General features: G+C 35.7%; 2 protein-coding genes across 2 annotated transcripts in view; one reads left to right on the plus strand and one right to left on the minus strand.

Moving 5' to 3' along the window:
- Positions 1-2,906, plus strand: part of LOC100368703 (sorting nexin-19-like) — a 23,321-nt gene extending 20,415 nt beyond the window's left edge. The window contains exon 10 of the mRNA XM_002741770.4: positions 475-2,906. Within this exon, the coding sequence (XP_002741816.2) occupies positions 475-571 (97 nt within the window). The 3' untranslated portion in view covers positions 572-2,906. The remainder of the gene's footprint in view (positions 1-474) is intronic.
- LOC100368861 (NACHT domain- and WD repeat-containing protein 1-like) lies at positions 2,900-12,130 on the minus strand. The gene is made up of 6 exons (XM_002741771.2): positions 11,893-12,130; positions 10,400-10,605; positions 9,493-9,841; positions 6,452-8,770; positions 5,911-6,159; positions 2,900-5,443 (listed from the first exon to the last, which is right to left on the minus strand). Exons 1-6 carry the CDS (start codon positions 11,993-11,995, stop codon positions 3,093-3,095), a joined length of 5,577 nt encoding a protein of 1,858 aa, XP_002741817.2. The 5' UTR covers positions 11,996-12,130; the 3' UTR covers positions 2,900-3,092.
- Positions 12,131-14,742: the final 2,612 nt, after the last annotated feature.

Here is a 14,742-nt window from a genome sequence, read left to right on the forward strand (position 1 = left end):
CTTGCAAAACCAGTAACACCTTTTAACTGTCTTTATCTTACCGGTTCCAAATATGTTAGGGTATGTTCATTATCTGTCGCCTATCTGCAACATTTTCAAAGGGCAAACTATACCGTAAAATCTTTATTAAAAGCCGCATCTCTAATAGAAGCCGCACCCATTCTTTTTGAATAATTGAGACCCAAAAATTCATTATTTCTCATATGTGTAGATGCTCTAATAGAAGCCGCATCCCCTCTGTTGCATTGTACCATTTTAATAGAAGCCGCAGCTTCTAATACAGATTTTACAGTAATAGTTTTCCTATACTTTTGTCTGGCTACAATTTTCTAGACCTGGATTGGTGTTACTCACATAGGCAACACTTATACGTCAAAGGGCACTTAAAATGTGCTTGTCCTGGATGGATGTTGCTTCCATAGGTAACTATATAGGTCAAGTAACCATTTTAAGTGTATCATTTTCTTTTTTCAGGAACTTTTTGTTTATTATGCTGGATATTGCCATGGATATGATTGCTCCAGAAATTAGAACAATGAAATTACAGCATAGTCTACTGGAAAAGAAATAGCATTTGACAAATAGAATCCACAATACAATGTCACTTTATACCGGTCAATAAATCAGACTCCAGAACTATTGTTATATATTTATTCATATTCTTGTTATCATTGACACAGCTTTTTATTTTGATTAAATCAAGCAAATAATAAACCATGTAGTGCGAAATACATGTTACAAGAATATATTCTTTTTATTTTATTTCCTGTAGCAGTGAAATTAGATGTCCTATTGCTTCCTTAACCAAACTTACATTATTCAATCTAAATACTGTAGAATACTTTATTTTTGTGTATGGAATTTATTTTCGCTATTTTCGCTTAAGGGATAATTCCGTGAAAATAAAATCCAGCGAATATGCTTTTTTTCCTATATTTCACATTAAATTCATTAAAAAATCAGTGAAAATAAATTCCATATCAAATGCCCAAAAAGCCTTTTCAGCGAAAATTAATTCCAGCGAAAATGAAGTATTTTACAGTATCTTTACATATCAAGTAATTTTTGTCGCTATAAATGTGTCTTTCAAAAATGAAAATATTTACAATATTTAAAATATTATCTTTAATATATATTATATCATTGTGTCACAAATACATTATTGCGATTGGACTAAGAACAAATAAAAATGATCACACAACAAATTTTATTAAAATTAAACATTTTGTTTCACATGCAATAGTATTGTAGAGTTTGTATTTCAGGGGCTTGATATTCTGCCAATCCTCGGGGGGGGGGGGAGCTACATCACAAGACGTTCCACATTGCTAAGACGTGTACCACTGTACCACGTATTTCTACGGGCTCTGCCCATGCTGCTGAGGAATGCGGAACGCCGAGCGAAGAGCCGGTGGAAATTCGAGAAAACAATAGAAACTCAACTTTGAAGTAATCCTGAAAATCAAATTTATACGAGTTACACAGGGGTAGTCTTGTAACAGTGTTAAGGGGAGTCTCAACAACCATCAATGTTTTTACAGTGATGGTTGCCATGTCCACCCCGAGAATACGCAAAGACTGTAAAGTACAGTCCAAAGTAACATTTAGTTGTGTTAAAACTACCATGAATCTAAAATGTGCAGAATAATCTGTTTAAATATGTATTATATTTGAAATAGTTTTACTTATAGCAGTAAAAAGTAATTTGAAATGATTGGTGACAATGATAATCTCTTTTAAAGTTGTGTGCAGGGAGTTAACCTTTTCACCACCAGATTTTTTTTGTATATTTCTGGACATAATTTTAGAACCAACATACAAAATTTGAGTCAATTTTCATTTTTGACACAAAAAATTTGACTAGTTTTGTTCCAATCTTCTGGAGGGAAAGTGCAGACTATGCACAGGACTATTTTGTGATTTTTTGACGAAAATAGGGAACTGGTGGTGAAAAGGTTTAAGCTGTATGCTGATATTAATTTCAATGAAGTCTATATGCCAAATCTGGTTGAATCAGACATACACGTGTGTATGCTTATCACGTGTTCATGAGGTAGTTCATGTACACTAAGCAAATATTGCAACAAATTATATAAATATATTCATTTTATCTTTAATCTCAATAATCCAAACATCTGTGATTGACATAAATTTATTTGATTAATTGATAGTTAAAATCTGATGATGCAATTACTATTAGTATTTTATGGACTCAATTAACACAATACAAATTTTAGGTTCAATTGTAGAAGGAAATATTTATTATTGCTTTATATCGGTTGTTTTGGTGATATAAGCCCTACCATACTCACTCATTATACCATCTACTGTAGTCTGTTTCAAATTATTTTGTGTGTTTTAAAAGAAATCTTCATCATTTTAAACCTTTCATAATGTGCCACAGTCTGCATTCTAAAATGTTTTACAATGTAAAATTCTAGATTATTTTACAATGTAAAATTATTATTATATTTAATTTAATTTATTATTATATTATTGCATTGCATTTTATTGGCTTTTAAGACATGTGGACTGGCATAAATAACACTTCTAACACACTTTGCCATTCACGAAACATATGTTAATGGCCATTCAGTTTGTTGCTATTTTATTTACTCTAACCTGGTTCTTTAAACTGGAAAGTTCTGTTTTTCTTTATTTTGTGTTACTTCATATCAGTTGCTTGTTTTACTAAAAACTTGTATCACTGTTTATTGTAATTTTAGTAGGAACATCAATTTTGTATGCCTGATCTAAACATTATAATTATACCTTGTTGCCATCAGTTATACCCAGTCATTATTACAAAACCTTTCAGGAAATACTATAATTGTTCAAATAATTCATTTTCATTGCATGAACATGCAATAAATAAATTAATGTATGATACATACAATAGTGAAAAAGTCTGTTATGATTACTAATCTGTTAAAACTAAATATTATAAGAACAATGAATTTCCCATAGTCATATTGATTGTCTGTGAGACATAGTGGAGCTCACATACCGACTGTGCTGTCCATTGTGGGATGTTTGATGTGTCAGGATGCTGATATCTGAAAGTTGTGGTTATTGGTGGCAGAGACATGTTCTCACAAAACACTGCATGACACTGACCTCCCTGGGGATGGCTGTACAGGTGGTCGATAACTTTGTTGAATTTTATGTTTAGCTGGATCTGTGTGTTTTGGCGGTGTGTTTTTCACTGACTCGGGTTGCAGGGGTACTGGAGTGGAGGGTTTTGCTTGACGTTGCTCCACCTGACTTTCAACTTTAGCAGGTTCTTGTGGTTGCTCTGTAGTTGGCGCAGAAGGCACCTCATCTTCTGGTACTTGGTCTGCTACACCATTTTGTGTTACGGGAGATGGTGAAGACTCCTGTGCAAAGTCTTCTTTCGGGGGTTCTGGTGATTGTTCCCTAACAACATTTTCATCTTCCACAGTTTTGGAAACAGAAGGCTCAGAAGACTCTTCATCTACATCCTCTGTTGGGGTTTCTGATGATTGTTCTTCTAGAACAACGTTGTCGTTCACTGTGGGTGTTGGAGACTGTTGTGTTGGTGTTGAAACATCCCTCTGTTCTGTGTCATTCATTTCGTTTGACTGAATAATTTCTTCAGACTTGGATTCCTCCACTTCTTTCTGCTCACACTGTGACTGTATATTTTGTACTTTGAAGAACATTACTCTCTCATCTGCTGTAGTTACAACAACTCTGTTAGTCTGTGGCAGAATGAACATTGTACTAATTAAAGAGTATCCCATAATATTCACCAGGTGCTCCCCAGATTTGGCATTCCATACTTTAAAAAATATTTCTGTTGATGATGTCAGGATGAATTGGTCATCACCTGTTATTTTTGCATTCATCACTGTATTTGTATGACCCTTTAATACATGGATCTGTTCTAGAGACGAAACATCCCAGACCTTTGCTGTTTGATCGCTCGAAGCTGTGACAAAGAAACTATCATCAAATGACATTGTTATATCCGTGAAAATCTTCTCTTCATGCTCATGTCCGTTTCTCAGTTGACTTTCATGGGCTTTAGTTTCGCGAATATTGTTACCAGATTGAACTTCAAACATCTTAATTATTCCATTGCCATAACCAGTAACCAATATTTTCTCATCAGATGTCATGGCCCCACAAATCATAAAATCATTTGCATCATTGGGATTATAGTTATGGTTGTATATATCTTCTGCTGTGTTTAGATCCACCATTGTCAGATGATTGTTGCACAGTAAGAGCATTCTCTGGTCTGTCAGTAATATAATATTACCTACCCCACTGTGTGGTTTGTACTTTTTCAATGTCTCTCCATTGTCAATGTTATATAGGACAATTTCATCGATTTGTCTGCTCCCAGCAAGTAGAAGGCCAACACTGTTATTATTTGAAATCAGTAAACCATTACATGGTACGTCTACCTGTGTTGATTTGTCTGTCAATGGTTCCAAAGTTTCAGAGTTGTATTCTGTCAAGTCATGACCACCTAATGAAAGCAATCTGTTCCCATTTACAGTAGCCGCTATTCCGATACCTTTTGCATGCCCCACACTTTCACGAGATGAAATCAGCTGCCCTTCTGTTACATCATATAAAGAGATATTGCAACCATGATTATCAAGTATGGCAACTCGTTTTTCTTCGTCAAGAGACACAACTCGGTTGACAATTTGCCGGAAATGTGGTTTTCTCTCCGCAAAGGTTTCACTTTCTTCTAGATTAAAATCTTCTTTCAAATTTCTGATAGATTTAGCGGTTTGTGCAAAACTTCTAATATTCCAAATTTTGATGCTCTTGTCAGATGACCCAGTGATGGCGAATGTTGCTGGAGAATCATTTACAAAAACCATTGTATTAACTATGTTATTGTGTGAAAGATTACCCAAGGGTGTACATGTAATGCACATTAAGGGGTTATCACTCTGGTCCAGCTTCCAAACTATGCCTTTCTCAAATTTATCATGTCTTGTGATTATGGTTTCCCAACCATTCGTGTGATACAACTGCTTGATGCTCCCACCATGACCACCAGGGAATAGCACGTGTCGTACTATTTCATTGTCATCAGTATTGAAAACAAAAGCAGTCTCCACGTGACCATCATTTTTAAATAATACATGTTTATGATTGTCCAGAAACTTTACAATACCAGCATTGTCGACTTCAACTTTACCCAGGTAAGTGAATTCACCATTACTGACATCTAATATACCTGGTCGGTCAAAATGAAATGCAATATAGCGACCATTTTTTGACGTGGACAGTTGCTTACACGGATTATGACGAGGGATGACTTTATCTCTTATTTCATGGATGGACTGCCCGGTGAGTAGGTCCCAAATCTTAATACAGGGGTCCTGCTTATCACCACACGTGACCACTAGGTAGCATCCCTCAGAAGATCGTCCGACAGCAATGTCATTAATGTAATCTGAGTTAGAAAAGTGAAGCAAAGTAATATTATTAAACAATAATGACACCCACAATATTTGTTTAATTCTAATGGTAGTGATTTATAACAAATTTAATGAATTCTCTGTAGCAGGTCATCAAATGTGGAGAAGGGTCTAAAGCAAGATATTGTGTGAGACAAAGCCAGCAAACATTCTTGCATCTAGACCCTTCTGTGATTCCAATATGACACTGTAGGGAATTCATTATTGATGCAAAACATCACCACCAACAGAAATTTAATTTTTTACTGAAATGAATTCACTTGTAAATAGACGTTTACATTATTGTATGATATGTTGTCATGAAAAAGGCATGACGTCATGAAAAACCTGTAATTCAGATACATGTCATCTATAACTGTTTGCTACATTATTGACAAAATTAGTTGCATATATAATGAATAATCTCAAAAGAAATTTTTGAAAATGCTATTTGCTATGTTACCTGCATGGGCTTCAACTCTAGAATATAATTTCTGTCCATCTTCTAAGCTCCAAACCATAAAATAATGCCCACTCTTTTGAATATTGTTGTCCAATTGATCAGTGTACATTGCACTCACTGCATACTTCGAATCTGATGTGAATGTCATGTCACATTTACTGTTTCCCGTGTGACCTTCAAGTGTAAGGAAATGTTCGCCAGACTCAATATTCCAGACGTTAATCTCATCACTAGTATCACTGTTTTTTTCTGAAATTATTTTATAAGAATACATAGTTAGCCATGTGAAGTGCCAGGAGGTATATACATTCACATCATACACATACCAAATTTGGCGTATAAGCTTATTGATCATATCTTTTACATGTAATGAATTCGTTAGTAAATACATACTTAAAGTGAATATGAAAATGGTACAATGAATTGCTAAATACAATTATGTACACAACCATTTTAAGTATATTATCCACCTGATCAAGATAACACAAATGGTAAATGTTAATGATAGTTTTTTTATCATGATAACCCCTAAAAAACTTACTTGATGTGTAGCAATACGTTACTGTCATCAGGTTATTAGGAGCTATCCCAACATTGGCGATTGGTGATTCATGATGGCCTTCTAGTCGATGTAGCAAACTGCTACCTTCTATTTCCCATACAATTGCTGTCTTGTCCTTTGAACCACTGACAATGTACATGTTGTCTGATGTAACTGCCAAAGATGTAACTTCGTCTGTGTGTCCCAGCAGCTGGGTGCGAAGTGGGCCACCAGGTGGTGGGTAACACTGATTGTATGGGATGAGTGGGAGTTCCACAGACTCTGCTTGTTCCGCATCAGAAACCAATTGATGTAGAAACGTTTCCTTAGAATCTTTCAATCTACCAATAAGTTCAACTTTGAGATTATCAGGATGTTCACGTATATTAGAAGCACCTAATCTCAGAGTATCACTGGTCAATGCGATTTCATCATCATCTTCGTACTTTGCAAGCGCCATAGTAAAATCTTGTAACACTTCACCAAGAGACATGCCTCTCAATTTTGCCGATATAAACTGAAAGTTACATAGAGTATATTCCTTGAGAAGATCTGGATTTCTTGCATGAATAAGGTGGTAAGGGAGTTGTTCCAATTTACGAATGTTGAATTTTCCAGTTTCAAACTCGAGGGGCTGTGTAGAGACCATTCTGTCAGCTTCATCTTGTTTTTCAGTTTTGTTGAACTTCTTCATTTGTTCATCTGTGTATTCAAACGTTTTTTTCTTCCCACCACTCCATTTACCAATAAAGTACTCTGCGCAGAGCATATGCAACTGTGTCACAAATTCAGAGTCGTGTAGATACCTTTCAGCTGCTACTTCAATAAACTGTCGATGATACCAGTATATAACGCGAGACCCTTCTGATTCTCTTTCTACCAGATAATCATTAATTTCAGCTCGAATACGTGTCCACAGCAGTTGTGGTATTCTCCGTGTTGGTGGTAACCAGTAAGCATACACATCTTGTAAGACTTCATCATCCAGTGACAGTAAGTCTTCCAATTCAGCTTCTCCGATACCATTCTGTGAAATGGTCATGTAACTCAATGCATGGGAAACCAATACTTTGCCGTGATATTCTTCAAGGCGATCAAATATAATTGAAATCATGTCCTTAACTGATGGTTGTACATTGATGTTATCAGTTGATAAATACGATTGCCAGCTAGATGCTTGGTTGAATAGCAACTTTAAGAAAAGTGGTAAACTACATTGTTGAATTGCATTAGATACTATCTGCTGCTGACCATCTGTATTTACTCTGTTAATTGACTTTAGCCATGACTGCATTATAAAAGTACTGTCATCAATAGAAAGTTTATTGACTTCTTGGTATCTTGTTTCTTCTGGTAGAATGGTCTTCAAAGTTTTAAGTATGCTGTGTTCCTCTGGTAGGGTTGATACGACCATAGCAACATGAGCTGGTAAGCGTCGTGGTAACCAAGCCATCCTATGTGCTCCTTCAACTGATGAAAGCTGATCCAGAGAATCCAGAAAGATTACCAATGGCTTACTTTGTGTTGCGTATTGTAGGAGCTTTGGAAACAACTGAACCAGCTGAAAATATCCATCTGGAATTTCTTGGGTTGTGTCGCCATATATACAAAGTATATGCTTGCATAAAGACTTCAATAATTGCCGTATACCAGTACTGGCCGGTGTTGTGCCCAGGAATCTTACTATTGATGCTGTATTATTGGTAACACACCACTCCGAGCCCGCTAGATAGGCTGCTTTAGCAATCACTGAAGTTTTACCACTACCAGACTCACCATGTACAATTAAAGGAAATCCTTTCATAGAATTCTCGACGCATTCCCCTAAATAATCTTTGATGCAAGATAACAAATCTTCCCTCCCGTGAAAAGATTGACATTTCGAGTCACAAAAAGTTAGATGCTGCAAAATCTCTTCATACATGGGGTGGTTACTGAGGTTGTTTTTGTCATCTTCCACGGCACGATCAATCAATTCAACAATGACATCATTGAATCTCTCAAGAAATTGATTTAAGTATTGTTTATGTTCGGGTATATCGACATCTATGCCTTTGGCTGACCAACTATTTAAATTTGAAACTATTATGTTTGCTTTATCTAAACATCCGGGAACCTTCGTATCTCTCAAGTCATTCAAAATCTCTTGCGCTGCTTCATCTACAGTATTATTCTCCCAATTGATGTCGATGTAATTCTGAGCTTCTTTCTCCTCTATGCGTTGTGGCAGGTCTTCGAATTTCCGAACAAAGCACAGACAATGGTTTTCTCGTTTGGTATCATAGTCAAGTATGCCATGTAAAACCTCGTCGTGTGTGACTAGGGAATTAAACATAATTACAAAAATCATTACAACACTTATTTTATTTATTTAAACATGCGTTACGGGTGGAAATATTGTAGTTAAAAACACATTTTAGCAATCAGAGGAAACAGTTATTCTTATATAACTTTAGTCAGATCCCGGTCCATAAACTTATTCCAGTCAATAAACTGTGGACGTATTACATTTTTTTTGACGGACGGACGGATACACATATTTCACATATTGCTACTTCATGTTGTTGACCAAATTTCTTTATGATATGAACTGAAATGCTCGCAGCATACCGTGTAATATTCGTACAATGAAAAACATCAACGCATGCGCAGTGATAGTTATTGTACGTACCAAAACATTCAGCACACATATTTATTATAGAATGAGATTGTTTGAATAACAATATTGATTTAGTTCAAAATAAATCACAATCCAATGCATTCATATACATATATAATCAAATAAAAATATTGAAAATTACATGTTCTCAATCCCAGTGTAACGAAAAACATCAACGCATGCGCAGTAATAGTTATTGTACGTACCAAAACATTCAGCACACATAATTATTATAGAATAAGATTGTTTGAATAACAATATTTTTTAGTTCATAATAAATCACAATCCAATGCATTCATATACATGTATAATCAAATAAAAATATTGAAAATTACTTGTTCGCAATCCCAGTGTAATGAATCAAAAAGAAAATCAGTTTCACCTGATATGGTATACTTGGCTCTTTGCTGTTCTGTAATCATCCCATTTTTCTGAGATATATCCGATACATATCTCAGTTGTTTTTGCAAATGTTCCAATACATTCCACCATTTCTGTCTATCCTCTGCCATTTCATCTTCATGTTCATTATCATTGTAATGTTTCAATATAGAGCTAATGGGTTGTAGGATCCAGATTGCTGGGTCGGCGTTTTCATCTTTCTTGAACCACTCTTGTAATAGTTCAACGGATTGATTTTCTTCAGTTAATATGCTGATAAATGACTTGAACTCGTCATCGGGGATCTTTGGTGGAAACGGGCGGTAACCGTATTTCTGACACAGGAATGTCTGCGAAAATGTTGCAGAATCAAATTGGAAAATGACATTTTTATTAAAATAGTGTTTATTTATTATGTTCTATCGGACATATATTTAGAAGACTTATGAGAAACAAAAAGAAAAAAAATGCATAAATATGCACATAACATGTACTAATTTGATACAGAATTCAAAGATATTTTCATAGTGTTATTAAAATCTGACATCAATCTCAACATTGGACAGTTCACATGTCTATCCGACTACTATCTACATGTATATTGAAAAGGTCAGTGGTTCATAGCGAATCATAGCACCTGATAATTAGTGTATGTATACAATTAATGTCTAAAATCTGCCGTCTATTTACCAGTGATGTTAATCTAAAACGTTGCGCATCGCAAGTCATAACACACAACGCCATACTATGAATGGCACACAAATCATTTTCGATGAATACACTCAATGCTATCAATGTAGAACGATTGCCACGGACACCGGGCTACATTTAAAGTAAATTGGTTAGAAGTAATAAAGCAAAATTAAACATATTCCAGATGCACATACGTACATACACAATAAGCTTACCACGAAATTCGGTCCAATTGATAATCTCTGACACGCTGCGATTTCATTCATACATAACTGTGACGTCATGTGATCATCTGTAGCTTCGTCTCGTACTCCCCATCTCATATCCACGACTTGAAATTCTAATCCATATTTAGATTTACAGTAATCCCTGAGTTTGGGATAAACATCTTGCATCAATGCATTTCTTTCTACTGATGTATCTGAAACGGATTATAATAAGATTTAAAAACGATTATTTACTATGAATGAGTTCATATGTATATTACACATCACAGTAGTCATCGGATATAGCTTGCCTGGTTACGAACGACTATGATACGTTCACATTACGGGATCTCGGCACGTGCCGAAATTTGTAATCATTCATGTTTGGAGAGGGGTTACAGTCTTATCAGTTCACAGTTCTTACCTAAGAGACATGACGTAAATACAGTTGCTATGTTTTCAAACGTGTGACAGTGGTGGCAGTATTTTACAGGTGTGTTTCTTTAGTTTAGTATAGTGAAAATGGAAAAACAAATTGATAGAATGAATTGATAAGTAAGATTTTAAGCCCTCAAGTAAAATGTCTGCCCAATATCTGGATGGGGAACTTCTAATTTACACTTGTGTCCGTGATGCAACCATAACAATTAATTTGTCTGGACAATGCATTGAAGAAAATACCTCAAGTATTACCAGAGAGGGCGCACTTAAATATACGTTGGCTACATAGCCAAGGTGTTAGTAGTGGTGAGGCGATGACCGAATTAACTAACCATGGCTGGCGAAGATGAACGCCCTGTAGTACCTGCTTAAACATAGAGACATGCAACTTCGTATACACATCTGTATTACTGTCAATACATTTATACCGATATTGTCGTAAACTGCAGATCTTACTGAACAAATAGACGAATTCGGCGAGTTAGAGTTAAATTATAATACGTTCTAATAATTGTAAATAAACATATTTAGTTTTTGCCTGTAATTTTTACAGAAAGAGATAAACGGTAAAGCAAATATCCGAACCGGAATAATCAACAAGATTGTTGATGTAGCTATTAATTAATATACTATTACATGTACTACTGATTTAAAATAAAGTCCAAGACATGTGTGCATCGTTTTGTAAGTTTCCACAGTGTGTTTCAAAATTGATATTGACTGGATTAAAAGGCGACAATCTCCCATCCGATCTGCAGACGAAAAAAGCTGCTTTATTTAAATCTATAAATAGTCCAGTACGTCTTGCAATTCCTTGGAACCCACTATGATTATAACGATGGCGAATGCACGTGCACTTTCAAATCAGTTTACAACAATTGAACCGAAAGGTTTGGGTGTTATAAACAACTTGAAAACGATAATGTTATCCTTGTAAACGTTATACGTGAAAATGGCAAAATAAGCCTATGTTCATGTTGCTAAAGGTGTCGGACATAACCTACAAGGAAATTTCCGATGTGTGGATACGTGGTAATCTCAAGGTTACAACTGATTCCCACCTGTGAACGTTGAACTTGTGAATATCCTCACTATTCTAGATCGGACTGCAGGCAATGGCTTTCCGAGTCTACCCAGCAACAATTGCTCCGTTTGCTCCGACATCTCTGCTACTGTACTACGTCGAATCCTGTATATGCGGATAACATTAACAGTGTATACATATTAAACCGTGTTATGTGTTCTTCAAATCATTGGATGGCAATATGTTGTCACGTACGTACACGCTGGTCGTTACAATGGGACATACGGCACACTCGATGCTTACAATATTATGTATCAACGTAAAAACTATTAGGTAGATTTCCCAAGAGACAGTGCGTTCATTAGCCTATCTTTGTAACGTACTAGTATACGTTTGTTATACTTGACTGACTTGATACACACGTTATTTATAATTACATATTTAATAAAGAGTTCACTCTGTTCGTACATGGCTCTCTACTCGGTCTAACGCGTCTTTAGTTATATGTATTGTTTGTGTGGCGGAGTGAAAATTGAATCACCCTCGATCAGGGCAAACTACGTCGAATAAACGACCCACGAAGACATTAACACAATATACCGAACTGAAGCAGTTATTTTGCATGGCAATAAATGTCTCATAACTAATTGCATGTACTTGTTATTTCAGTGCACTGACAACGTAATATGACGTCACTACGATACATAAACATATCATTCCACAATGAAATCGACAATGTGTTCGTGTTCAAGGACACCCGATGATTTGACATGCTATATACGCAATGTATTAACTGTGTTCTTACCTGCTGGGTGATTGCCAATAGTAACACAGCACTGAGCAATCTAGTCGTATCTGTCATGACGAGGGCAATTGACCCAGTACGCATGGGCACAACCTTCTTACAATAGAACATTTCACTGTATAGTGTGTTGCCATGGCGAGGTTAAACAAGCATCTATACATTTAGTACGTAGGTGTGTTTATACGGCTGTTTAATATAATCATATTGTCTGAAATCTCGCAAGCTTCATTAGCTTCTCCCTAGTGCTGTGCTTTGAATGGGGTGCGGTTCGACGAAACAATTAGATTTGGTGGCAAACCAGGCTGGTAAATCACCTCTCGCGCAATGAATACCGCGAGGTTAAAACGCAACAGTGGGACCCATTCGACAAGACGCACGCGATTTCATACTTGTATTCTAGATCAAAATTGACAAAATACCGATCTCCAATGGTAAAGCGTCCACATAGCGTTATTTCTAGCCTGTGGTTGGTTTGTTATTCGAGATACCTATAGTTGTATCGGCGTTCAATCGTATTGTTCATTATAAAAGGTGACAATTAGATCGCTGTAGTGCTTTTATTATTTGACAAGCAAGTTTTATGCTCTGTTCTGTAAACGTATGCATACGCCACAGCACAGTCTAGTGAGTTGAATTTATATGTTATTGTTTGTGTATGTTTTTTTAATATGAAATGTACGAGTTTTTGATTAGACTAAGTTATACTGTGCCAATATTCACATTTATCATAGTATTTTGGTTTCATATTAGAACTGAAGAAAATGTTTCCATCGCAATTTTTAGATTCACTCGTATCAATTATCTTCTAACTAGGAATTTGGCTTATTTCATGTGGATACACCCTAGACGCCGTACTAGAAACGTACAATTTAAAATTAAATAATAAGAATTACACTATGTTTTTAACGCACGATTGACCGCGAACGTACGAGTTATAAGTAAATAATATAATTAGGCTGTGCTTGTACGCACGAGATATTAGTAAATAAATAAATAAAAAAAATGCCGTACTTGTAACGTATGAGTTGTAGGTAAATAAATAAAAATAATACGCCGTGTATATATAACCACAAGTACTCAATTTATGAGTGTATGAAATAAAAAACATATGTGTGGCCAACAAGGTGGCAAATGGTGGCCGAAGCTCCGCCCACCGATGGAGCAGGAGAGGATGGTCATTGGTGTTGACGTAGCTTTGTTTTCCGCCACCCTAAGGTGTAGAGCATTTTAATTAAGGTTACACGAAAAGGATACCTACAGTTGCATGCGTGTTACACATCCCTGTTTTCTAAGGTCTGTTTTAAAACCAGAGACAGTACAATGAAACAGGACGCATTTTTCATGTAATGTAAATTGTTTTTGAGAATTCTACAAAATTCGTACGCAGTATCTTCGATGTTTTCCCCTATATTTTTGCTTTATAAAAACATGTGGTAAATGATAGTTTTCAAAGAGATAACAAAGAACTCTTTATTCAAAAATGTCATCATAGCCGTCCCAATACATTACAAACTAAACTGGTAAATATATTAGTTATGTACAATATTTAAACAAAATGAAGCTACATATACCTGAAATTCGGTTGAATGTCGTGTATTTTACTACAATGGTAACAAGTTAGTCATCATTAAATCATCATTAAATTAGTACACAGCGTTAATGATATATGTTTTAAATTTTATTCAATTTAGGGCGAGCATTTCAGAGAAAGGCTCTGGTCAACATATGGTAACACTTACATATACCCAATGATGATCAATATATGTTATTATTTCACTTTCACAAATATATCGTATTCCGGCGACCATCCCGCTTAGTTGTCGCATTGATGCTTTCTCCCAAAGATTTCGCAAAAACATCGTCAATAGCCAACTGAGCCAATTCCTATAAATACTTGACAGAATAATTCAATCAACCCAGTATCAGGGGGAAATTCTCTTTCTCTCGGGTTCTCCACACTGTCGGGGGGAATCTCGTCTCGTCTCTCTATCTCGTCCCCTTGAGGTACGGGATCGGGAATGTCACTTTAACTTTACAGTCAAATAAGACACACACAACGAAATACGTTTCAGCTCTCGTCTT

Source organism: Saccoglossus kowalevskii, chromosome 14, assembly GCF_978046115.1.
Source record: "Saccoglossus kowalevskii chromosome 14, keSacKowa6.1, whole genome shotgun sequence".
Taxonomy (NCBI): Eukaryota; Metazoa; Hemichordata; class Enteropneusta; family Harrimaniidae; genus Saccoglossus; species Saccoglossus kowalevskii.